This window comes from Hetaerina americana, unplaced genomic scaffold (assembly GCF_022747635.1).
Source record: "Hetaerina americana unplaced genomic scaffold, ioHetAmer1.1.p SCAF_7, whole genome shotgun sequence".
Lineage (NCBI taxonomy): Eukaryota > Metazoa > Arthropoda > Insecta > Odonata > Calopterygidae > Hetaerina > Hetaerina americana.
Genome location: NW_027287316.1, coordinates 23578734 through 23606535, shown reverse-complemented (window position 1 = coordinate 23606535; position 27802 = coordinate 23578734). Strand labels below are relative to the sequence as shown.

At 36.0% G+C, this 27802-nt stretch overlaps 1 protein-coding gene across 1 annotated transcript; it reads right to left on the bottom strand.

Moving 5' to 3' along the window:
• Positions 1 to 595: 595 nt before the first annotated feature.
• On the bottom strand, positions 596 to 25536 carry LOC139696574 (uncharacterized PE-PGRS family protein PE_PGRS20-like). The gene is made up of 8 exons (XM_071595379.1): positions 25436 to 25536; positions 22228 to 22513; positions 21330 to 21384; positions 20694 to 21040; positions 18512 to 18730; positions 17536 to 17699; positions 8171 to 9338; positions 596 to 738 (listed from the first exon to the last, which is right to left on the bottom strand). The coding sequence occupies exons 2-8, from the start codon at positions 22472 to 22474 to the stop codon at positions 596 to 598; spliced, it is 2343 nt and encodes a 780-aa protein (XP_071451480.1). The 5' UTR covers positions 22475 to 22513; positions 25436 to 25536.
• Between the last annotated feature and the right edge of the window lie 2266 nt (positions 25537 to 27802).

The window sequence follows — 27802 nt, the reverse complement described above, 5'->3', positions numbered from 1 at the left end:
CTGCATTGAAATAGTTTGGAAATGGAAGGCAGAATCTTTTGTAATGGTGGAAGGAATACAACTGAATATGATGGTTCCATATTCCAAAGAAACTGTGAGAGATACCGCAACAGTAACTTTTTAACGGAGTCATCCGCTAATGTGCATTTCAATGCAACAATTTCAGAGTGTAAAAATCATTTGCCTTGACTGGGATCCCAGTCAAGGCGAATGATTTTTACACTCTGAAATTGTTGCAATGATGGTTCCATATTTATCAAAAAAGACATTCATTTATATATCATTCATTATGATATATTGCTGTGACTACAGCTATAGAAAATGGTACAAACGTTATATACCAAAGAGATCAACTTGATACTTACTCATAACACCAGAAAATGTGTATTAGAAAATTATAAGTCAATAATTTCATCTAAATGGAATAGAAATATTTTACTCCAAATTTCTTTCTCCAACACTGATTGAGCTAGCATTTTCATGACCATTGTTACAAAATATCAAATTACTGCAATATAACAGATGCTGTTCAAAGAAAGATGTGTAACAAGTTAGTAACTTGTGTTACCAGGCTGGCATTGTGTGACGTCATGATTCACTTTTCAGGCTCAGCTGCCCTCTTTGGCATTTCCTGGGCCACATCTGTTTTCCTTTCATCATTCAAAGCATCAGCCTTCATAGATCCTTTCCCAAGAGATGGTTCATCATCGAAAAGTCTAATATTTATTGTAATATTTCCTGAAAAGTACTTTCAGAATGTATTAAAAACCAACATTCATTCTTTAGAGTTTTTCCCTCAGCCTCTATTCCAAATGCTTATACCATACTTCTGAATCGACCCAGGCACATCATATAGTAACAGTTCAATGTGGATTGGTACACCTCTTTTTTTCACTACACTCATTACATTTGTTTGTTTATAGGTTCCTATAACTTTCTTTTTGGATCTATGATGGATTCCTGGGCAGTTCTTCCAGTTAAACCTCCGACGACGACTTTTTCCCTCAATTTCAACATTGGGTTTGTTTTGGTCAGACGCCCTATTGAAAATATTTATTACCTCAAGCCCCTCAGAAAATAACATCTTTTGCTGCTAAGATGTGATTATTTTCTGGATTTAGGCAGGGCCAAAAATTCCTAAATCACCTAAATTTGACTTGGAAGTTGAAAACATGGACAATAATTGTGCAAAATAAACTTCAGATGTTCCATTCAAAATTTAAGTGAAAATCACATGGATTGTTTATGTTAGATAATTCCCCAATTAATATGGCACACCATCCGAACTACTACTGAGCAAGGGGAAACTTCTAGTAAAAAAATGATTGGATACTTAAAATATTAAAATTTGTTGCTTCCATGGTGAAATGGATGGGGAAACATATCAAGGTCACATACATAGGGTGTGGAAATGTCGGAGATAAATAAATCGACATTGGAATGAAAGTAGATGGAAAATAGTTGAGAGGCTTTAATGGTGGTTAGAAAATAATCTGAGAATAATTCAGTTATTAAGGAGAAAAAAGTTACCTTGATAGTGGCAAAGTTATTCTTAAAAATTGAGGCAAATTGGATATAATTTATGACAGAAGTAACAGTAAGTGAAATGGGACACTTTAAGCCTTACCCAAGCTGGATGATTTTTCAGGAAACAGATGTTCCTGGTGAACCACAGACACAAAGAAAGGAACTGGGTTTCATTATGCTTATGTGTGAATCTCATAAATAATAGGGCACAGTTTGAGGTGAGTTCTATTTTTACCTATGAAAGCAACCTTCAGGTTGATTAATGTAGTTTGAATAATGAATCAAGCTGTATTTTCAACAATTAGGAATTCTAAAACTTGGCTGTGTCCATGCAACTGCTTGAGCGAATATACACCGAAAACTAGTTGCAAAAAGAACAAGGTGTTTTGTATTAAAATTTATTGCAACAAAATTTGGAGACACTGTTTATATAAATAGACCAATGTACAAAATATGAAATATGCTTGTGCTACAAAATAATCTGGTAATCACTCAGTCTTTTTTCCTGGCAAATACAGATAGAATACCTGGGAACTTAAAATAGGGTAAACATATGCAGAGTAACAAAATACATTACCCAACTTCTCAATACTTACAGATGAACCATTGATCTAGGCCTTGAAAGGGGTAATTATGCAAAATTGACCCAGGACAAACATGAATAGCTCACTTTGGAACAGAGGTAACACTCCAAGTTTATATGACTAAATCTATTTTACACACAAGAATGACACATTTCAATGCTTGAAAATACACCTCTACAGCCTTGAACACTGCTCTGTATATCATAAGGCACAAACTCATGACAACATTCACCCTTCAATGGAAAATGAAGTGGGATTTGACATGTACCCTTCTTTCCATACACTGGTAATATTACTGGGGAGACAGGAAGGAGGTGAAAAATTTTCACGAAAAAGATTGAAACAATAATAAACACACAAAGAAGCATCAATTCAATTCTCTATGTTAAAACCTCCTCGGATTACTACCACGAAAATCACTGCCTAGCATTTCAATATTAATTTTATCATGTTATATGCCAATGTTAAAAGGAAATGAGATATGAATTAAAATATAGAATAATATGGCCAAAACGCTATAAGGAACAACTTTAGCTAGTCAATCTTTAATAATTAAATTAAATAATTCCAGCATGATGTATTTATTATATTCTAAGACCCTTTAGGCAAAACTTTTGTTTCCACATTTTGCTCTTTACACAATGCCATTCATTATTATTCAACCATACTTCTGCAGTGAAATGTATATAAAGCATACATGAACTCTTATAGTCCAAGGTATATATTAACTCAAATTTAGACAAGCTATGCCTACTGCCAATGAGAAATATTTAATAGAAAAATGTTAACATACTGCACATGATAATTTTCAAATTATAATTTCTACTACTGGAGCATGTTTTTGATACCCTGGGAATGTAAAATAAAGGTATACTACATATCTTTAGAACACTGTAGATTACATACTTTAAACAAGCAGTATAAATATTTTTTTCTAAATGAATAAAAATTACAATAATATTTGATTATTTCAAGAATATTAACTCCTTGATATCAAATAAATGATTACACCAAAAGAAGAAATGGTAATTACGTAGCCTGTACATAGAGGACAAGGTGAGCAAGTCATTTTCTATTCTACATTGTTCCCTATCCAGTTATTTGACTTAAAATATAGAGTTGGGAACTTTTCCCTGAAGGAGGTCAGAAGAAAATAAAATGTTGTTGTCCACTTTTGAAAAAAATTACATTACACATGAAGGCCAACAATTACACTGACATAAAATGCCAGCTATTAAGACTAGGTGACTACAGGAACATTTGATATCTACTACTTTTGCAGAGAATACAAAGGAGAAACAACGAAAGTCATGGCAAACCACTATAGCACAATTTATTTAAAACATGAGGCACTTTTAATTTAAACAAAAGGGCTCAAACAAATATCCCAAAGTTCTAAAATGTTTTAGTTGGCTTTGCCAACAAGATTTGAAAAATATCTAAGAATACTTTAAGCATCCATTTCAAACTGCAATGCAATAATAACATTAATCTTCAGTTAATTAATGTCGATGACACAAAATATTGGCCGCTTAATACAGGCAACTAATAATGCCACTTAATAATTTGCAAATTGACTTGGAAATCACGAACCTGCTGACACTAATTGAGGTCACTGGACAGATAACACACTAGCACATCAACATCTACAGGTCGGTGGAAATTCAGATACTTGGGAGTCAGCCATGTCTATATAATTACCTATTGCATTTTGCCTTGGTTCATATTTTCCTTTGAACTTCCTTTGCCTCTTAGTTTGCTCAACAAAGGAATTATGGGTTTGTAGCAACATGAAGGATGTTTATTGAGTGGATACATTGTAATCATGCTCATTTGTGCTAAATTAACATTTTTAGGAAATCTTGTTACTTCTAAAACTTTTGGAGTCTTCGGTCAAATATTACAATAAGATTTGGTTTCCTTCAAATGTAATTCATTTTCTATTACATTTAGTAAATCAAATATTAATATAGGAAGTTAAAAAAAATCATGGTAGGTATCTTTTACAACATTTAGAAGTAGCTTCCCAAACGATTAAGTGCCAAGACAGTTTTATAAATGACTTTATGTGCACAACATTTTTAACTATACTGCAATGAACCAAACAATGTCAACTAATAGATTTAATACCTATACATCAATGGCTATCACTGGGTATGATGGTCAATTCGCAAGATTAAGTTTTTAAAAAATTGCAAAAAAATGTCTGCCTTTTGTGATTAATATAGTTAAAATGCAACATTTTCTTCACATTTGGCACTATGATACCCACTTTTAGCACCGGTTTAGAAGAGTAGCAGCAACCACGTGAAAAATAGACCCAAAGATATACCATCACAGTAATTTATTATTTCAAGTCTTCTCTGTCATTGAAAGTAAACCCTTTTAATGGAAATATCTGAATACCACAACCAGAGGAGGGTTGTGTTAGATAACTTATAGCAAAATACAGCTGAATTCCAATTTTATGATTACCTGAAGGGCATGCTTTAAAAAACAAACATGCACAACAGGCATGCTTCTGTGACCAAAGTAAAATAAAACTTAATTATTTACATCCTGGCTATGACCTTCAAATAGTACTGACAAAAATAACTCAAAATGCAGGATTCACCTTTCGAACACTGGACGTAATGAATGCAGCAGTCTGCCTATGTTTATTTTTAACAGTTCAATAGCACAATGTGATGGTTAATATCTGGTGTTTGCATCATATTAGGATTATCATTTAACCCTTATCCTATGGGCATGAAGGTATGTAAATGGGGTATGATAGCACAGTGGGTAGATTGTACATCCACCAGAAGGCTTTAGTTTGATTCCCAGAGAATTAGGACACCTACAGCTTCATCCAAGCTGTGTAGTTTTTTGGATACAAAATCGTTCTAGGAAACCACACATGACACTAAAAAAGGCTAACTGACTACAACAAATTCCTTTAATGCTGAAATATGAATCAAGTATACTGCAAGCCTCAGCAGCATGGTTGGTGTGACCCTCACCTATCAAACTGACCTTAGGGTGGATTTTTCTGGGAGGTGGAGAGGTATGTGCATACATAAAAAACAAAAGTTTGGGTACTTTTCTACAACTGGATTTGTTCCAACACAGAACACAGACTTTTCATGCTCTGTAGGCTATAAAAACGTGGTTACCATGTTGCCATACTAATGTTTTTAAAAATTCAGATCATTAAAAAAATGTTATCGACTCATATACAGACAAGATGAGGAATATTAGATGTCTACAGAATAGAAAATTATGAAAAAACATATGAATGAGGCAGAGGCAAGAGAAGTATGTAAATATAGAGTAATGCTTTCAAAAATATAATAAAAGAGAATTAATTTCCTGAAATAATCTACCACTGGGTATTTTAGATTTTTTCTTCTCTGAATCAAAATGGCAAGTGTGTACAAAAAAGCTGCATACTACAATAACAAAACAGGAAACTAAGTGACACCAGTGTACAAATGAAATTATTGCCTTGTAGTTTGAATGGACTAATGAATTTTGTAAAATAGACATGAACCAATTTCAACAGTTTACACCTTGTCAGAAATGTATAATTTTTAGAAAATATGTCACAAAGAGCACTTGAATCTTGAGACAAAAAACAATTTATGATTATAGGTACATATGATATGAAATTCTGACAATAGTGTAACCATTGGGAATATTTCTCAAAACATTCATTAATGCTATAAACCTTATCAATGTATCTGATTATCCTTCATTGGAGGACTGAAACAGATCCTTAATAAAAATGGCATCATTACTAGAGTTCGTTGGACACATGTGCCCACTCAACATATTTTGACTAGAAAGATTTATTTTTAATTTAGTCTTCACATTATAAAGACAAACTGTGATCCTGTTTTGCAATATGTCGAAGAGTATAATTTTTTTACATCACTGGCTTCATATTTATAAGCAATTTTTTATCACTTTAAATTTAAAGATAACAAAGAGCAAATCCCAATCAATTCTAACAAAAAAATTTTGTTTGAAGCTTTTTGAGATTCTTTTAAGCATCCAACAAGCTAAAGAAAATACATGATTGAATATCTAATGACATTGGGACACATTATTGAGACAGCTAAATCAATTTATAACCATCAGATAAAAACTACAGATAAAAATAAGAGGATTACAGCTAACAACTACCCCATCAGAGATTTAGCCCAAATTTACCAGGAATTAAATGAAAACATTGACCTGAGTAATGGATACATGAAATTTTACAAATTGTAATTCTGGTGAGAAAAAGCAAGATGAGTGCTTTGCTGCAAAGTCAATCAAATCGCATTCTGAACACCTGAAGATTGAAATCAATCAAATTAAAATCCGTGAAATTATAAAATGCTGTTTCCCATAAAAAATGTCCCCAAGGTAGTAGTATCAGTCTCGCCATCCATTTATGAGAGAATAATTGTTCTGAGTCATGATGTAAAATGAGCTGAAAAATTGTCATCACAAATGTTTTGGACTTAATATTGATGGATTATGTTCAATGATAAAATATCAAGTTGTCACTGCTTTCATTCAACATGAGATTTCAAAATATATATATATATGTATACAATGTGAGGATATCTGCTTGGGTAACAAGTCCACGAAAATAGTTCAGATCTAACAATTTCTTTTTGTTCAAAAATGGGATATCTACTACAATTTAGGGCCATCTCATCTGAATTCTCAAAGAGGACTTAATATGCCCTCAAAAGTGTGTTTGTAAATGTTTCTATGAAAGTATGTTGTATAAAAATATATGGCAAGTTCATAAAATATACACACAATCACAAATTTCCATCCTTTCCAAAACAGGTAATACATTTCGAACTACCTGCATGGAAATATCCCAAAAATGTGATGACTATGATTCCTAGCAATCAAAATATATTCTTCACATATTTTACAATAACTAGAAACCATATGATCACTGTGCATCAAGTGGAAGTTCACTGTATTATTTCACCTCAAAATAGGCTGCATTTTCTTTAAACAAGAGAGTTAGAAATAAATAATTTTTAAAAATATTTTAAATATTTTTACCATTCAGCTGGCTTAAAATTTATGTATAAAATTACATATTTTTTTGTCCATTCAAAAGTACCAGGGATTTGAGATATAAAAGGAGAAAAGAAACATAAATGAGAAATACTGGAACTTAGCAATTATTTAAAGAAGTCCAGTGGCTGACTTATTAAATTGATAAGGAATTCAGAGATATAGAGAGATTCTTTGGTGGCGTACTAAACTTTAAGCACAGTTTAAAAAATGTATGCAACTATCAAAGATGATACTTAAAAAAACTTGGGGGACTGAAAGTATAATGTACATGGCAAATAGAATATTACACAAATGCAGAGTTATTAAATTAGTAAACATTTGGCATATAATAACTGCATACCTGGATTAACCACTGAAATAAAAAAGCATAGTGGAAAACATTGGAAATATTTAACGAAAAAGAATTATATTCACGGAGGATATTAACAAAATGAAAGTTTACAATACTTGCTCTAGTCTAAGGTAATTTTTTTCCTCTTTTAAAATCTACGGAAATAAATAATCTCAGTTCTATAGCTGAATATTTTACTATCAATGGTATATTTTTAGCTAGTAAGTACCTCAAATTATAAACAAGAAGAATATATCCTCAAAAGGGTGCTCGCGTGACATTTTGATAAATATGTTAAACTTTGAGAGCACAAAATATGTCTTAGAGTAACCAGACAATCATCATCTCTTGCATAATTTCCACATTGCCAATCATCATAAGACAACATTGGATTCATTTTCACCTTAGACTAGTGCAAATTCAGTACTTGCTTGTACAATTTTGGCATGACAACGTAGAAGCCGTAGAAGGTGGGGTCAAGGAAGAGATATTAATACATTTACTGGTAAAAAGCACATATATAGTATGCCTGAGATGCAAAGAATTACTCATTCTTGCAAGTGGAGATGACAAAAAAGGCTTAGAGATGTTAATAAGGTCAGTCACTGCTGTCCTCAGAGTTGTATTCTGTACTTTCCCCCTCCCAGCCTCTCACGGAGGAGGGGCGAGGTGTTCCCTGAAGATGACTTTCCACCAATTGGGATCCCTGTTCTGTTACCGCTGCTAACTGGCATCCCATTGCCCTGGAAAAGCCTAATCTTGGAGACTACCTGAGATGACCTGGTTGGAGGAGTTCTTGAGGGCGGAGGGGAAAGAGGGGACATAGGTGGATGGTTCATCTTGGTTGACCCAGGCATTGAAGATGTGGAAGAAGACCTCCTCCGGCTGTGTTCCACCTCAATGGACCCCTCCACCTCACCCCCTTTGGAAACAGCATCCTCCTCATTCAGCCGCCCATAGCCTCGAGATGAGGATCCCACACCTACTACGACCCCTCCTGCCCCCACCATCCGCCTCCTGTGTCCCCCACCGCTGCCCTGGCTGGCACTTCCCTCTGCCTTCCTTGGCCGACGTGGTGATGGCATGGGTATGCCAGTGCGAGGTGGGAGATGTGGCACGAGTGATGACAGTGAACCCTTCCCTGCCCCACCACTCCCGCCACTGCTGGTCCCCTTCTGGCATGACGACGATGATGACGATGCACCCCCCACCCCATTGCTCCCCATCGAGGCCTTCCGGCCTTTCTTTCCCCCATCTCCCTCTTCACCCTCCCCCTTTCGCATCCTTTGCGAGCTCACCCCCTGCTTCTCCAGCAACTGTATCTCCTCCGAGCCAGCACCCCCACCCGTGGCGGTTGAGGAATTGCTCCCATCTCCCCCCATGCCACCATACCGCGAGCCGCTCCCCCCCTTCAGGAGGTTTGGCACAAACCCAACCAGGGATGGGGACCCAGAACGAGCGGCACCACTGCCGGCACCCCCGCTGGGACCCCCAATTGCCCCATAACGGGCCATCCCCTTGAGTACCACGTTGGCAGGGAGGTAACTTTGGGTGGAGGTGGCATTCATGCGGGCTCCAAGGCGCCCACCATCGGGATTATTACGGGGCCCATCGTCATCCACCCCATCCCGACCTTTGTCGCCTCCGACCCCACCCTGGTGGTTGTTATCTCCCCCTTCACCATTACCCCCACTGGTAAACAGTAGGTGCGGGGGAAGGGAACGAGAGGGTGCAGCTACACCCGCCAATAGTGGTTTGGGTACCGCTCCTTTTCTCGCCTGAGAGCCTGGATTAGTGAGTCCTGGAAAACAGCAGAGAGCCCTCTGGAATGAGAGAAATGGAACAGGAGGGGCCAGGGAGTCGGATGGACCGAGAGACAGGATGGCGATTCAAGTAATTTGGGAGGAAGTAATAAAGGGGACAGGGAACGATTGATGCCCAGAGAAACAAGATATTTGTTGCAAGTGAGGGGGAAGAGTTTGGGTAAGTCATATGTTTGATGACAGCAAAAGTTGAGAATACAGTAAAATGACCATTTTATGTGTAAAAGTAATACATGAAGATTGGAGCACCAAATGGTGATGTTATTCACATAGACCCATTCATTTGTTTTCAGAACCACCACCAAAATCAGTTTGGTTTCATGAGCGACAAAAAGGAGAATGTGGAGAAGAGTCACCCACATTGAAGGGTACAAGCGATGACCAAGCACCCGAGTAAATCACCAGAAGATTAAAAAAAACCGAGGAAGATCGCAGGTATGAATGAAATTAAATGGAATGTGAGAATTGCACCATAAATTTCACCACACAGGAAAAGAGAGGTTTATTGAAAAGTAACAGAAATAAGGGTGAAAATGAAATTGAAGGAAGAATTAAAATTTTTTGTGAAAGATAAAATGTGTTATTGTGTGATTTGAATGGTTTGTGTGAAGTCCATGTGTGATTGATTTTATTGAGCGGGGCAGATTTAATCAATTATCCAAGGGAGTTATGTCCGTTGGAAGATGACCAAACGATGTGAGCAAGGATGGTGGGAAATGGAGATGTAGGAAGGTAGGGGAGGGTATTTGGGAGGATGAGGGTTAGGAAGCCAGGAGAAATATGCAGCTATAGAAAATGTGACTGAGAAGTAATGACGATTGTTACGGAAAATCAAAAGCTGTGAGTCACATACGACGCACTACATGGGGCATGCCAGCCAAATTAAACAGGGAGAGCGCAAAGGAAGCAGCAGGGGATAGCTAATCGTGCATTACATACACAATGGACACAATATGGAGTAGGTAATAAGTCATTAACTTGGGACAGGAACATAGTTTAACTTAGCTACCACCAAATTTTTGCAAGATGCGCTCCTGTGATTTTCATGTTCAAGTAAGCTGGGAGCTGAATATGTCAACATTAAAACCTTCATCTGAACGGTATGGATGACTGCAGAATCCTAAGAAAAGCACTAGATGGTCATATGTTACTCTAAACCTCAACAATGAAATATGAGGAGAGTTGAAATGTTTAGTTTTCATTCAATAAAATAAAAAGAGTATGAAAGAGCTTTACAGGAGTCAACATTCATTATTGTATGTAAGATTCAATGAACAAGTTGCCTACTATGCTCACCCATACACACCAAATCTATTTGAACATACTGTGCCCTCTCAACAGTTAATCATCACACACTTTCATAATTCCTAGAAGATATGGTAGCATTAAATTTTTTTTCTCTTTTCCTCTAAAATTTCATAGCAAACTAACCCCTCTCACAAAAGTGAGTTGATATCTTCATGATTAATTGCATTTATTTTATTAATTAAAAACTCAAAAGTGCTGCTCACATAAAACATAAAGTCATTCTTCAACTGCAGTAAAATGAAAATAAAAGGTGGGTGTGTATGAGGTGTGACAGACAGAGGGGATGTAAATGTTTAAAAGGTGTATGTAAACAGAGAATTACTTTTTAAGCATCAAACTACATGCGCTTTCTGCTGGCAGAATGTGCATGGGTAAATAATGAGCATGGAAAGAATAAGTAATGGTAGATAAGAGGAATTAATGAAAGAAACAAATGAGCATAGGACAAGTGTTTAGTTAAGAGAGAACGGGAATGGGTAGGGGGTTGCGGAGCAATAATTGGGGCATTTAGGGATCATATACACTCAAAATCACAAATAGAGTAAAACAAACAACTTTGGTGATCACACAATGCTCAAATAAACCAACTAAAAATAATAAAACTTCACAAAAATGTTAGTGAATTAGTTGGAGCATGAGTTTTTTTTCATCAGCATGCAAATAAAATAATGGAAGTACATAGTGATGAAAAATAATTCTGATTCTTTTCGACATTTTAATCTCTTAATCATGATTAAAATTTGCTCATTACTAAGAACTCTCATAACATTCACTGTAAACATAAACAAAAAACTATTATCTTTTATATTAACCAAACAGTCAATTTTAGATTAATACATGTCTACTGGTGGCCCATTAAAAACAATATGAATTTTTCAATAAAAACTTGAACAGCACTGAAGAATTATAAATACCTTAATGTGCATTAGAGAACATTAATAACTTGTAAATTATGTAACCAAAGGTTACCAAATACATTGGAGGAAAAATTCAAGATACTGTTAACCTGCCTAGCATAACTTCCTCATGACAATTTACCGGATAATAAATTAATTTAAGTTAACTTTTTTTCTTATGAATGTGTCAGTTTGGACTTGAACATTTAATTCATTCAAAATTTACCTCCTCTTTTCCTTAGATTTCCAACTTTAAGATAGTATTCTTGCTTTGTGGATGATTCAAATGTATATCTTAGTCGCAAGGAACATTACTCTTCTCAGACAAGAACATTATTTTCCATATTGGAAAGAAATGGTAATAAACAATTGTGATTTCCACTATAATATTGTATTTTTGAAGATGACACGAAGTGTTGAAACTCTGGTTGCGTGAGTAAAAATACTTTTGTTGAAATCACAATTGTTTATCATCATTTCTCTTCGATATGGAACTAATGTCTTTGTCTGACAAGAGTAATGTTCCTTGTGACTAAGATATACATTTGAATCATCCACAAAGCAAGAATACTATCTTAAAGATGAAAATCTAAGGAAAATAGGAGATAAATGTTGAATGTATTATAAGTCCACAAAGAATTATTAGTTTCCACAAAGTTAAGCCTGAAACTATACAGTACATCAAATCCATTTCAAAGTCATAATAACCCTTTCCTCAGGAAGAATACTGATGCAATACATGGCATTATTATACATTTATTGACACTTTTCTATTAATCTACTCAAAAATCAGTAATTAACACTGTGATGTGACTAAATTTGATGCTAGGAATCGGAGTCGTATGAATGAAATTGAAAATTAATTACAAAATTTCAATTTTCTGCAGTGACTTATACTAGTGTTCTGTCCACTGAAAAAAGTTGTCAAAAACATTTTATGAGGAAAATTTTTTCTATCAATGCTCCTAAAATTTCATCTGAAGTTTGAGGAAAGAGTGAAAACAACCCAGGCAACATTCACCATGATTTCTCTTTGACACTCATTCTGTCATGACCATTTGTGATGCAGAATGCTTTATTTCCCCATACATCCGTAGGATCACTGGAAAAACTCTTTTAAGATAATAATTCCTGATAATCATAATATACCAGGGTAAACACACATATATCCTTACATAAAACTGAAAATGCTGCATGTTGAGTACCAATATTTCAGCTTAGTATATTTATTGATGTCAGTACATCTTGGTTAAAATGGTGTTTTTCTGAGATTCTTGTTAGAACGGATTTAATGTTTTCTAGAGAAGTGCTCAATTTAAAAAGAAAACAGTTGCATGACCTCAACTGTGATAAGTCATAAAGTCTTGCATTCAATTCTCAATTAGTGCAAAACTAAATATATACAGCCAAATCACAAAAATCAGTTGGAAGAATAATAAATTGACAGGCATTGGGAACAACCATTCAACTGGTATTTCTGGCACTAAATTCAGCTTTGCTTCATTGGTAATTGAACCAATCCCTTCTTGGTTCTTCAAGATTCTCTTTCCTGATTAAAAAAAATGCCATGGAATATTCCTTTCTAATTTCACTCAACAGCTCTCTAATTAATAGCTAATAGCTTTCAGATTGTTATAAAATACTCTCATCAATGCATTATTGTTTCATGTATTTCAACTGACCAGTTTCTGATATGCATTATAACCAAGCAAACACAAGAAACTCTCAAATATCCTAATTAATAGATGCAAAACGAAGCATGGATAATCAAAAAACAAGAATAACCGATTCATGTGGAAAATATGGTTCTGATACATACTAATTCAATTTATCTGAATCAAAATAGTTAAAACATACAAGTGACTGCAGGCAGGAAACAAATAAACTCTCCGTTTTCATTCCTTGTGATAATTTTTTTTCAGTTTCTCAGCCATTTTTTACAAGGGTGTAATGATAGTATAACAAGAACACAGAACTATCATAAAATGAATTACAGAACGTATCATCAGAAAGCAAAATTAATCAAGTAGTCAGGAAGAAACAAGTAATAGGCTAAGAATGAATTTTGACAAAGGATCGCTGATGGGGATTCATATTCATTATATGATACCGATTAAAATAGAGCCACGCACATGGTTAATGACATATTTGTCGCATGGTAAAAGATAACAGAGGCATTTCAAAGATATTTTTTAAAAAGTACACAAAATTTCAAAGCATTTAATTATTTCTAAGATGGTAATTTTACAAGTTTTGAGGCCCTGGGAAGAGAGCTTAGCTCGAATGATTCGCAAGTGGATAATCAAGGGTTTAATGTAATTCAGTAACTTAAATGCATGCCCACTTCACTCTGAGCCAAATGCTTAATTTAAAAATAATAAGCAAATTTCATTGAACTTACATGATTTTAAATGAAGAAAATGGGAAAGCATAAAGAAACTTTTCCATGAGGATTCTGACACACACATTAATCTAGCTCCATGCATTTCAATTAGAATGACGAATTTAACATTTCTTCAAACTTGTTATTCTATTACTTAAAAATGAAGTAAGTTAGTCGACAAGCACACTATTTTGAAAGTTTCAGGGTTAGAACTTTAGCTTCCAAACAATACATGATATTATATCCTATTATGATACAATTTTTTACTCAGCAATGACTACTGTCATGAATCTCCTTCAACAATTTAGGTATATAATTAGCATATGATTATTTCTGGAATATGAAAATTTTAAAATCACCCATTATCTGGTTATTTCAATTTTAAAATATGTTAAATCCATTATTTCAAAAAAATGTACACATTCTTTATGAGAATGACAGTAATAAGTTGCACTGTAAATACATTTGGCATACATATTGCATTTCCACACATTTAACCTGCAATAGATTGAGCTCAAAGTAAATGATTTTGCAAGAGCATAATTACATAAATAAAAAAAAATGAAACCGACATTCACTAAGTTTTTTAAATTGGAATTATATCGGTATGTATTATACGTCATCTACTTTTACGAGTTTTTGATCTTGTATCATATTAGCTCTTTGGCCCCATTAAGTGATTGTATCTCATGAATGTATACTTTTAAGCAATCTATGGCAGATACAGCTTGAATGCTTAACTTTGAACAAATTTTTTCAAAACTCATTACGGGTTGCACTGATAAGTTAGCAGAGATCTTAATTTCAAGGTTCTTGTATTTTTCAGAGGACTTTCATTAAAATATTAAGAAAATATACCTTCAAAAATACAAGTTTCCACCTACATTACTACTAAAATTCCTTCCTACTCTAATGTTTAACTTACATTTCCTACTTCTCGAGAATCTGATGACTTTTGTTTTCTTGAGGTTAATCCTCATCCCATACTTCTTCCATTGTTCCTAGAAAGCACTAATAAATAACTGCAATCCCTTGGCTATTTGATTCACTTTTGCTTAATCATCTGCAAACGTATCTCAATCGACTTACTGTCTACTTTTATTATATTCTCTAACCCTTAACCCTTCCTAGACTACTCATAACATTTCCTTCTCATACACAGTAAAACCTCGATTACCTATGCTAATGGATACATGATGAAGCATGGATAATTGAAAAACACTAAATAACGGAAATACTTGGATAATATGGTTATGATACAAAAGAATATCAAAGGAAACTCACCTTTTTTATTACATGTGACTAATTTGAGTTTCAAGAAATGGAAGGAACATTTTTTTCAGGCTTTTTCCACCATTAGAAGGGTGGAATTATAGATTTACAAGAAAATAGAACTATTTAATTTAGTGAATAACAGAACACATTTTCCTCAGAAAATATAACCAATCACCTAGTCAGGAAAAATTAAATGACTGGTGAAGGACAAATTTTAGAAAATAATCGCTGATGAATAATCGATGGATTCATATTTGCCTGTTGATACTGATTCAAACAATTCACCATATTCAATATTCTTATAATCTTTTCCACTGATGTTCTTATTACTGCAATGGCATCACACATTCCTCTCCTCTTTCCAAAGAGAAACTGACCTTCACCTACATAGTCGTTCACACTATTTTACAACCTTACATTGATGGATTCTTAGAATTACCTTAGCTGCAAGTGACATTTAACTTGAAATTATCCTCGCATATTAGTCCTCGCTTACACTTTCTTGGATCAGGATAAAAAAATGGCAGAAGGAAATCTTCTAGCCATATTCCTTCCTCATAAATACTGGGTCTAAGCTAAATGAATAATTTCAATCCACATTACCCTAACCTCTAAAGAGATTCTGTGGATTTCAACCATGACTGCTTTGCTTGACTTCATCTCTCTTTTTCTATCTCACCATCTTGTGTTTATAGACCCCATCTATCCTCATTTATGTCACATTCCCTTTTTATTGCTAAAATGGCCGGTGTAATATCTTTACAATTAAACCCTTTTATGTCATGTCACCACCACCCCTGCATTTCTTCTGGTTCTAACAGTAACTTCCCTGTCTTATCTTTTATGGAACACTTAGTTTTTCCTTTGATACATCCTGACTCTTCTATTAGCTCCTTTTTTATCAGTTAGAGTGTTCTTTGTACCAGAAATTTTTCCATATCATTGCACTGGCCTTTCTACCACTTTTCCCTGACCCTTTAGTTTCTCACCTTAGAGTATTTTTAAGCTCTCTGTATATTCTTATCCCCTTTGTCGTGCTTACCCTCTTCTATTTGCTTCTTTCTTCTATCATTTTAAGCATATCTCCCATGATTTCTTAATCCACTAATTCATTCCATTCCTAATGCTTCCTATTCTCCTCTTTTTATCCTATTCTTTAACTCTGCCCAACTTTCCCCAGCCATTTTCATTTCCCTACCCTCATTTAGACACATTTATAGTTTTTCTTTGTACTCCTTCCTATTTACTCCCGTGTCCACTTTGGCTTTCTCCTACCCCTCCAAATGCTTTCGTTTCTAATCGTTTTTGAACCATAATAAAACCTTACTGTATCGCCTTGCATTTCCATATATACCTACACCTAATGACCATATTTGAACCAGGTGTTAATTATTATCAAATCCCTTCTTGTGTAGCACTTAACTGCTTTCTCTCCAAGACCATTTCTTATTCCAAAAATGTATTCTTCTACCTCTCTCCCATTCCTCCTTTTGCTTTCCACTACATTCTCACACTCCATTATTTTTAGGTCTTAATTTCTGACACCATCCCAATTATTTTTCTAATGATCTAATAAGTTGTGTAAATCTTCCTCTCAGTTACTTCTTGTTGACATGTGCACCACTAGATTGGTCGGGTCTGTTTTTATCTGTATCAGAAGAATTATATCACTCACCTTCTCTACATTAACTAACACACCTTTTACCCAGTTTCCTATTCAGCACTGAGGCCACTTCATGCTATCCAATAAAGAAAAACACTCTGTAATTATCTCCCCCAGTAATCCCCACTGACTCTCCATTCTCTCTTGAGGTTTTCAAGCTTTCCTGCCCTCATCATTGCTGAACATTCCATGCACCTATCCTAACCAATGCAGACCTCTTCTGGGTCTTCTTTACCTCAGCCTTCAACTCAGTTGTTCAAGAATTCAGTGCTATCTCCCTCTGTTGGCAGGCAAAACACCAGGTCCAGAGGGCAGAATCCTGTAGTTTCCAGGATTTATTTCCTCTTTGCATCCACCATATTTAAGGGTAGCATTGGTAATCAAGGCAGTTTCCCATTGCCTTTCTCAATACTTTTTAACATACCATTACTTAAATGGCCGCCCCACTGGGGACAGATACCTTTTGCAGACACCTCACTGAGAAACAGATACTGCGTACACTTCAATTTGTCAGGCTCCTACACTTTGACCAACCTGCTAGTTATTATAAAACCCTCTTTTCAAGTGACACAATATAGCAATTCCTCTTATTTCACATCCACTACTCATAAGCTCTTCAGTGAACATTCGTCAAATCTTGACATTTTTTAAAAGTAAAAGTCAATTTCATACCTTGCTTAAGAGCTGTGAATCAAGTTCTTTGAGTTGGTCGTCAAGGGACTTTTTTGCATCATCAAAGCTGCAGTTGATTATCGTATTCGAGGATGCACCCTCCCTACTTCCATTACCAACCCCACTGCTACCTCCAACACCACTGCCACCCCCAAAGGTGTCCCCTGGAAAAAGATTATTGTCTTTAATCAATTTTGAATATTTACACATTAATATTCCTCTCAGGAAAAATCCTGGAGAATATAATTATGAATGGCATTACATCCTATCCTTGTAATTCAATATTTTTCCTTCTAAATTAGCTTCAAGATATCTTAACTCAGTCCAGGTGCTCATGTCTCATTTCATAATTGTATTTCAATGGATGGCTGTGATATTTTCCAGGTGGACTATTTCATTAAGAAGCACCAAAATCTGAAGTAAAATATTCACAAAATTTATTGTGCTAATGAAGGGACCAAGTTTCAACATTAATTCATTCATTTTAAGAACATCTGACAGCTGTGATTTTTTGGTGGAAAATTATTACATCCGCAAGCATGAAGACTGCAATAATTAATATAAATGCAGAAAACAGTCATGCATATGAAAACCATAAAATTATGAACCCACACGAGTGTAGTTGAAATGCAGTCATCTTTAACACATAGATTACTCAGCGTCGAAAATGTCATCAACTGCTTATTAATTTCATAACTACTGACATTTGGCACCACATTCTGGTACTTCTGGATGTCTGCCGACTAAATAATAATGGCACAAGCATCAACATAAAACATTAAGTTAATCCTTTAATCAAATTTTATTTGATTTGGAAAGGTTAAATTATACCTGGAAGTAGATGGCAGATTTTTTTCCTAATTGCTGCAATAATGATTGGTCCATCACTTTTCAATTCACATTATCCAGGGCATGCTTTGTAATGCTTACTGTTATGATTTTTTATTAATCTGTGGTGCAAGTATTTATGATTTACCTCCAACAGATGATGTCCCTGTACTGTTTAAGGGTGGAGAGCCATACTGAACAGAACGAAGGCCAGAGGAACTACTGCCAATCCCAACACCACTCCCAGCACCAGGACTGCATATACCACCAAGATTTCCAACATTCCCACCACTTGAGGAGTCACAGCCTCCTCCTATACCGCAGCTGCTGTTTACAGTTGAGAACACACTAGCCGTGGACACTGAACCTTTAAAAATTGCAACGGTAAAAACATCTTCAAGATAAAACATGTGCATGATAAATGGGAAAATATACTTCATGCCAATAGTTTTTCCAATTGATCAACATACATCATAACTGCATTATAATTACGTTAGAATTATTTTGCGATTTGAAATGAAAATTCTGCAAATTCATTTTTTTAATATCCAAAACATTAAACAATGAATAATTATAAAACCCAACCCCATGGATGACAATTCTTATTCCTACTTATCTATAAATTATCTAGAATTATTATTGAAAAAAAGGCTAAAATCTCATTATTTTAATCTCACTTAATTTAAAATAATGTACAGCTCAAAGACAACGGCAGTCCTAAGCCAAAAGTTATTCAGGGCTTAGCAAACATTTTAGCATGGATGAATTAAAATATATTTCAAATAAATTTCAAAGTCATACAATGTACCTAAAAAAATAGCTTATTAAAAATCTTTCCCCACTATCCCAAAATAAGGGTACTTATATAAAGCAAAATTTTGTGCATAAATAAGATTCAGATCAATGTGATAGATAGTAAGATTGTTTTAGTTGGGCCTGTTAAAATACACCTTAACTGATAGAATGATTCTTTCACTAATATCTGATAACTTGGCGTTCCAGTGTCAGTCACTGTTACCCTATTTAGGTGATTGGCTGGTAATTCTGCTGTCTTAGGACAAGGACATTGTCCAAGAAGTTGTTTCCTTTTTAATCAACGATCTTGGTGTAGTATTTAACTTTGAAAAGTGTGTTTGAGTACATGATCAATGACTAAAATTACCTCGGTGTTACTTTAGACACGGAATATTTTGAATTTAAGCTCACTCATGGTTCTCCCATGTGACTCCGTTCGTCTTTCCTACAAGTGCCCCAGCTGAGAGAAACTGACATCCCTAAAGTGATCAGGTTTTCGTCAAAGGTATGCTGGATTCTAGGGCTCCCTATGTTTCTTGTCACCAAAATATACCAGTGCAATATTGAATGAATTTCAAGAGTGTGGGACAATAGAATTTTTCAACGCCATCGGCTCATTAGCGGGTTTGCACTACATTATTCAATTTATTCGGACACCGTGACATGGCAATGGGCCCTGGTATCCCCTGAGTCGCACCTGGAATATGCCGAAAGATTCAAATCTGAACAGCCCATTTTTCAAACCGAATCATTTGCAGCCCTGCGTGGCCTTATGTATTTCATTGATTTTATACCTGACCATGCTAGTATCACTATATTTGTTGATAACCAAGCCCTTCTAGCCATGCTGCATCACAGAAGAGGCACCTTGTTTCCTGATGCTCAATTTATAGAACTGTATTTGGACTTGTTAAAGAAAATGAATCCGTCATATGTGGTGACCTGGAAGTATGTTCAATTTGCTGCCAACCTAGCTGACTATCCTTCCTGAACCATCCTGCATGCATAGATATTCTCTGATCGGCCATCTTGGCCACCTCAGGGTATATACATGCCTGTGAGAATTTGGGACTTCAGTGTGGCAAAGATTGGCCAGCTGGTGTGGCTCATATTGCCTGTCTCAAGAAGGATACTAGAGAGAATTTTTTATAACACCTTAGGGAGCCCATTAACTAGGTATATATATGATTTAAAACATACTATAAAAATACTTTTACCTATATTTTAATGGAGTTGAATAAGGCTCAAGAAATCAGCGCATTAAACAGGAAAAATAATTAACAAACCTGCAATCCAAACTTTGATTCATATGCAATTATTCACATCCAAAATCGACAAATAAAATAGTGATGTTTATACATTTACCTACGTATAAATGAAGCGAAGAGGCAATAGAAATGAAACAAACTGTCACCTCCCTTCCCCATTTGTGCTAATTCATAGTTTTCATTTTTCTTTTGAACAAAACATAACTAGCCTTTACTGCCACTCTTTGTTTTGCTTATGCATTTTAAACGGATTTAATTCTGTCTTACCAAGTTCTTCCCTAGTTGTAGCCAATATTTCAGCAGCAGCAACCCTATACACACTACTGTCATGGTAACTGGATCCGTGAAGGCCACTTGAATGCAGAGAGCTCCCGTGGTAGCTGTTCCCATGGAGACTGTTACTGTGAAGCGATGAGTTTCCATGCAGACTGTTACCGTGAAGGCTACTCGAATGCAGTCCACCCCCGCTGTGAAAACTGCTGGCGTGGAGGCCACTCGTGTGAGGGGTGTGGTGCGGGGACGAGATGAACACCACTTCCTTCTCGTACGTGTGCTTCTGTAGCACCCTGATCATGGCATCCCTCTCTGCCAGTCGAGATTCCAGATCCTTGAGTCTGCAATTCAAAATAATGGTGACTTAAAAATCAAATTAAAAAAACCACATGCATGAGACACTACTCTTTACTGTAATGCGTAACAAAAAATCTTATGATACAACTAAATTTGCCTCAGTTATGCAATGATACCAAATGTTTTTTGACCTGATAGATTGTGTTCATGAGTAACATCAGAAATATCTCGCTTCTTACTTAAACATTTACTGTTCGAAATATGTACAAGGGTGTTCAACTTGTTTCCAAGGCTAGACTAGTAAGAGGGAAGGGAGTGCTAAATCAGAGTTACCCCAAGCATGTTCTAACTACCACACCAAACACTACAGAGCCGTATGGAAACCTTACTGAAAAGAAGTCAAACATTCTCCCATAACAGCCCATGAACTACCTGAAAGTCTGGCCCTCGGGCTGTTACAGCGAACCCTGATATACGTAGTCTATCATATAATGCGCGAACTGGTGTAATCTGGTGGCCATGATGTGGACTATAGCCTTGCCCACTAGCAGCGCTATGTTACGCAGTGCTACTATGGGCAGTTATGTCATTTTCTGTTGTCCTTGTTTTTACTGTTTGTCAAAAATGGAAATTGACGAAATCATGTAGCAAAGAATCAACATCCAAGTTTTTCGGTGAAGTGTGGTAAAAGTTATCAAGAAATTACTGAAATGTTGACAGCTGTTTACAGTGATAATGCTCTGAAGAAAACATTCGTTTTCAAATAGATTACACATTTTAAAGATGGCCAACGAGACGCCAAGGATGATGCAAGGCCGGGACGACCTTCAGCCACCTGTGTTGATGACAACATTGATCGTGTGCGGTCCCTTGTCCTTACCAATTGTCAAAAACCTGCCCGATTGATAGCTGATGAACTGAATTTAGGAAAATCAGCAGTGCACACTATTTTAACTGAACATTTGGGTTTAAATAAAATGTGTGCAAAAATCGTGCTCAAGCTGCTGACACCAGATCAAAAGTTGAAAAGAGTTGAATGTGTTACTGACTGGAAAAATTCACTAGAAAACGATGCTGGATTTCTTAATAGGCGGTGAAGAATCATAGTTTTACGAGTATGACATTGAACTAAAATTGCAAAGCAAGGAGTGGAAAGCAAAAGATGAACCTCGAACCAAAAGATTAAGAAAAAGCTGATCGAAAATAAAAGTCATGCTCCTGGACTCCTTGCCAGTCACGTCAACTGTTCTACCTTCTGAATCAAGAATAAGTGGAGCCGGTTTTGGTTGCGGGACATGCTTTGGCTGTTGCTGCTGTTGCTGGATGGCAGTGGGACGGTGAGCCATCCCAGTGACGACCGCCATTAGGGGAGGAGGGGGCAGTCGGTGCACTCCCTGCTGTGCTGCCATTGCTGCCATCTGCTGGCCCAGGACAAGGGCTTGCTGCTGTTGGCGCTGAACTCCAGCAGCTGCAGCCATAGACAGTAGGCCAGAGGACAGCTTAGATTGGATTTGTGCCTGTACCATGAAAAAAGGAAAGAATAGAATAGAACTTTACTGGCCCCGTAGGTCTAGGTAGACAATAGGTAAATCAAAAAGCAATTTAACTAAAACCATAAAATATTACACATAGCATGAAATAGCACAATGAACATAATGTTTACAAAATTGTATAGCCAGATATTATAATGAAACGTCAGCTTAAGTATTCAGCAATCGAATAACATGGAATTTTTGTTGGTATATTCTTACTTAAAATTTGGCAGGGACTTGATACGGCAAGATCTTCTAAAAACATTTCCTCTACAATGAAAAGTTTCTTTTTGACATGTACCGTTCCGGTATTCCTAGTGTTTCATATGGAATGAATGAAGATTTGTTTATACGAATATTACAGCTTTACAATTAATATGCAAAGGAGAGTGTATTTCAAGAAGTGTGGTTAAAGGATGTTTGCAGATTAATTTCTGCAATTACTCAGATAGCTCTTTTTTTGTAGCAAGAAAATATGGGTGCAGTGGCTGGATGTACCCCAGATGGTTTTTCCACACCTGATCTTGAAAAAATAGCCATAGATTTACAGTTTATCACAATAGGAACTCAAGGACACAATGAACTAGACAGTGTAGATAGCAACGGATTCTTAAACTAGTGATGTTAACTTACATTCCCTTTTTTGTTTACTTTTATGATAACCTATTTTTCAATTTCATAAAAAACTAATGTCAGGAAATAGGACCATAATCTTTTCTGTAATTGGGTAATTGTACCTTACAAAAACAGCTAATTTAACTACTTTCAATCATGCTTACTTAGCACACTTATCATTAATGAGTGATTAAAGTCGAACAGATGCATATACCCATTATTTTTTCTCTACAACTCTTTTTGTACCACATATATCTTGATCAATATATCTTAAAGTGTAATGGATATTTTTTAAGAAATTCACCATGAGACATTGGATAAATGAGTGGTAAACATCTAGTCATATTTTTCCCCCTTGAATAAATGATATCACACATTTAATCACATTTTTTCTTATTTTTCTATCTTTCCAATTTCCTTAATCAGGACCTCCAGTATTCTATGAGACCATATGGTGAATGAATCAACCACTCATATTTTATAATTCTTTATATTTAGTTAGCTTTGATTGAATCATTTACATTTTATGGCATTCCTTAAACCAGGAAAAATAAAAAAAATCAAGAAAAAAGAAATTTTTCTTCTATAAGGATTGACACCCTGTCATGGTATCCATCCATAGAGATACTGGAGGTGGAGTATTTTCTGACAGATATTTCTCTCCTTCATTTACCCACAAATCTGCCATCTCAAAGCAAAATTATTTTTAAATAATTCTCAAATGAAACCTTGCCTTAAAGATAAGTGATTGCTAACTTCAAAATCCTAATAATCTTGAGCTCATTGAGATCTCAAGAGCTTGAGGCTGTAATTTTTGACCTAATTTAATTGCAATGAAACAAAATAACTAAAAGACAAATTTATTATTGATACATGAGTGCAATTGAGGCTCACAATACCTCTACACATACAACTCACCTACCCCTGCAGTCATCCAGTATCTTCTTCAATTCAAGATTAGGTGTTACTTTGTCATGAAAATGTAAGAATTTATAAACTAAGCCATGCGTGGGGAATCATGCACCAAATGACAATATGCTATAGCTAAACAAATACCTCATGTTCCACGAAAAAGGTGTGTGGCAGGGGGTCCAAGCACTAGGTGGAAAGGGTAAGGGATAGGGGAGAGGGAGGATACTTACGGGGTGAGGGAATGGGAACAAAAACAAGACAACAACACCATGGAAAAATGTTACCAGTAGAGTGGAATAAAGACCATTACAAAAGAGTTAGGTACAAGCATCCTATGTTGGTACCCAAAATACATAGCAGTGAATTCATATCAATGTTTTCATCTAGCTCAAGGATTTGTGACTTGCCAGAATGACATGGAAAAGCCTACCATGACTACCCTTATCTTCCACAGATTGAATTCTCTTCACCCCTGTGTCCATGCCTAGGAAACAGGGAGCTTCCCATGGCAACACTTATATGCAACACGAAGAATATCAATGGTTTAATGGTTACATGAAGAAATACAAATAAAATTAATGCAAATTATAATCAATGTGCCAAAACAATACATTGCTCCATTTATAATGGTCAGTAAAAGTAAGTGGCCAGTGAGAGACAACAAATGATATCACTGGGTTTGTTGATCCAGTGCCAAGGCTATATATATATTTACCCCACATGCTACCGCAAGGGTGTTCGGGCACCTCCCATTTATACATGCATATAAACTGAAAGATGAGTGCATGTTTATGCAGTGAGTGTGGCAACCAGGAAGCCAGCAGAGCTCACCCTCCTAATTGCCAAGAATGAGTAGAACAGAGGAAATTCCCAGGCTTATATCTGAATTCCAAACGTTTTCTAGATGGGTACACATCTTGCATGACCACCAAAATTTGAGGCTAAGGCTGCCCTGTTTAGTGGGGTAGGCAGTTTGCTAATAGGCCAGGATTCAGGAGATTAAACATAATCAGTCATTAAAAGATCACATAAGTTTTTGCTTATTCACTATTGAATTATGTGGGAGGAAATATATCAATTACTACCCAAGTTATTTTTCTCTTAAACTGTGATCCATGCATTATATAACTCAATTTATTAACCAGCAGGTATAGAACCAAAGAGATTGTTGTTCAGAAGGACATCACTGTATTATTTGATTCACTTTACCATTTGCCCTGCGGAACAGATTAAAAAATATAGCATTTTTAATTAAAATGCTAGCACACCCGTCGAATAATCTTTGATAATTTTATTAATTAGAGATTACAACCATATTTCTTAATTAGTTTCTTTACACTAGAAGGCAATAGCTCAAGTGGCTAATTTACTGGTAAATACCTGTAACTCTGCAATTTTTCTGGCCTTATCCGTGTCCACAGCAGGTTGAGGTGCTCGAGCAGTTGATGAGGACCGGCTAGAAGATATACTGGAGCTGTAGAGATAAGGTAAAACTTTTCAGAACCTTCTCACCATATTTGATACAAGGAACAACAATTGGTGCATTTCAATGTACACATAACTCAGGCATTTAGTATTAAAATGGAAATACACAACACATAAATTATAAGCACTAAATACTTATTCAGTAAGGCCATACCACATACAGAGAAAAGATTTATACACTGAACATTTGTGAACTGATGCTGTACGAACCATTTTCAAACAATGAAACATTATGTACGAGGGTCATCCGGAAAGTAGTACCCGTTCGTGAAATAAAGACACAAAAGTAAATATTAACAAACATAAAAAATTTTATTTGAAAGAGGATACTTTAAACTACTTCTCAACATAATCTCCAAGCAAATTAAGGCATTTGTCATAACGTATGACAAGTTTCTGTATTCCTGCTGCATAGTCCTTCGCCGCCAGCTCATTGAGATACGCGAGGGACCCATCTTGCACAAATTTTTGCATAATGCAGATGGTGTTTAACAATTTCATGAACAATTGTTCGAGAAACATTGGGAAAATGCTCACAGATGTCATCAATTGTGACGCGCCGATCGTTCCTCACGAATTCGTCAACTGAGCTCACCAGTTGGTCTGTAATGACAGACGGTCTCCCCGAACGCTCATCGTCGTGTGTGTTCCCCCTCCCCATGTTGAAGTTGCGACACCACCGCCGAACAGACGACTCGTCCATTACATTGTCTCCATACACCTCCTTTAATTGGCGATGAATATCACATGGGCGAACGTTTCTTGCATTGAGGAATTTAATCACTGCCCTCACTTCACAACTGGCGGCGTTCTCAATTTTTTTAAACATTGTAAACAATCACAGAAACAACACAGGCAATGCTAGCGTCACGCAACTTGGCTCAGAGAAGGCAGACAAGCCACTGAAGCTATCTGACCTCGTCCAGCGGCTACTCGCGTCGTCAGCACTTCATGCGGCACGAACGGGTACTACTTTCCGGATGACCCTCGTATATATATATGAATCTGCATTTTGCAGGGAATCATTTTTGCCTCGATTGCCAATGACCTAGATTTTTTACTCAAAACTAAATCGATAATACATAACTCATAATATGAGGGTAGTTTGAAAGATTCTTGGAATTACCACCAGATGTCAGTGCTAGTGCAACAAGTTTCTCGGTTAGTATTAGGTAATCCTTTATGAGTAAACATGTAATGCATCAGTGCTCTGGGAAGGGATCTGCGGTTTGAACTCTCTGTTGTTGTTCCCATGTAGTGATTTGTGAAGATGGAAAAAGTTGAGATTCAAGCAGTGAATAAATACTTCGTATAGAAAGGTATGAAAGCAAAGGAAAATCATGCAGATTTCCAGAGCACTCTGGAGGACTCTGCACCTTCATATTCAAGTGTTGGCATGTGGACAAACAAGTTTCATTAAATGAAGAACACCATGTATTTTTCCACAGTTCTTTATTTTGGTACTGCTAGTTCCAATGCTTAGGCTTCATCATCGGGTACAAATTACTCCAGTTGCAGTCCATTTATATACCATTCTTTTGGGTGAGAAAGGGGGAAGGAGAGGGGGGAATGTGGAGGGGTTGCGATGGCGTTGATGGGAAGGAGGAGAGGGGTGTTAAGCATCAGGAAGAGCAATCAGTGGGGTCCACAGTGGTGGGGGAAGGGAGATAGGTCTTTCCGTAAAGGAAAGGGATGCTTCCAGGATTGGGGAGAGGTATTCAAACAATAAATCGTTGATCAAATTAACCTTTTTAAAATTCATTCTGATTTCCAGCTCTTCCCATTTGTCCATCCTCCTTTCTTATTCTATTTGGTGTATCAGTTCCGGGTTTAAATCGTTCCCATGGCTTTCTTCCTGCAGATGCTTGGCAAAGTGAGATTGCGTGAGGTCACATTTCCTAAAACAGCATTTATGTTCCTCCGCTCATGTTTTTATTGATCTCCCCATTTGGCCTATGTAGATAGCCCTGCAGTCCTTACAAGTAACTTCTACGAGTAATCATTGTGAAATCAATCCATAATAAGAGAGTCTACACCATTTATAATCTTTTATATCCCTATTAACTGGTTTAAACAAAAGATTGTTCATTCTAAGGGAATGTTTTCTGTGTAGTATTTTTTATATTGTATCTTCTTTGTACCCATTTTTCACTGCAATATCTTTTATTATTTTCAGTTCTTGAACAAAATTACTTTTAGAGAGAGGTATGCCCAGCTGTCTAGTTATCAGAAAATGAAAAGTGGATAACTTTTGAGATTGTG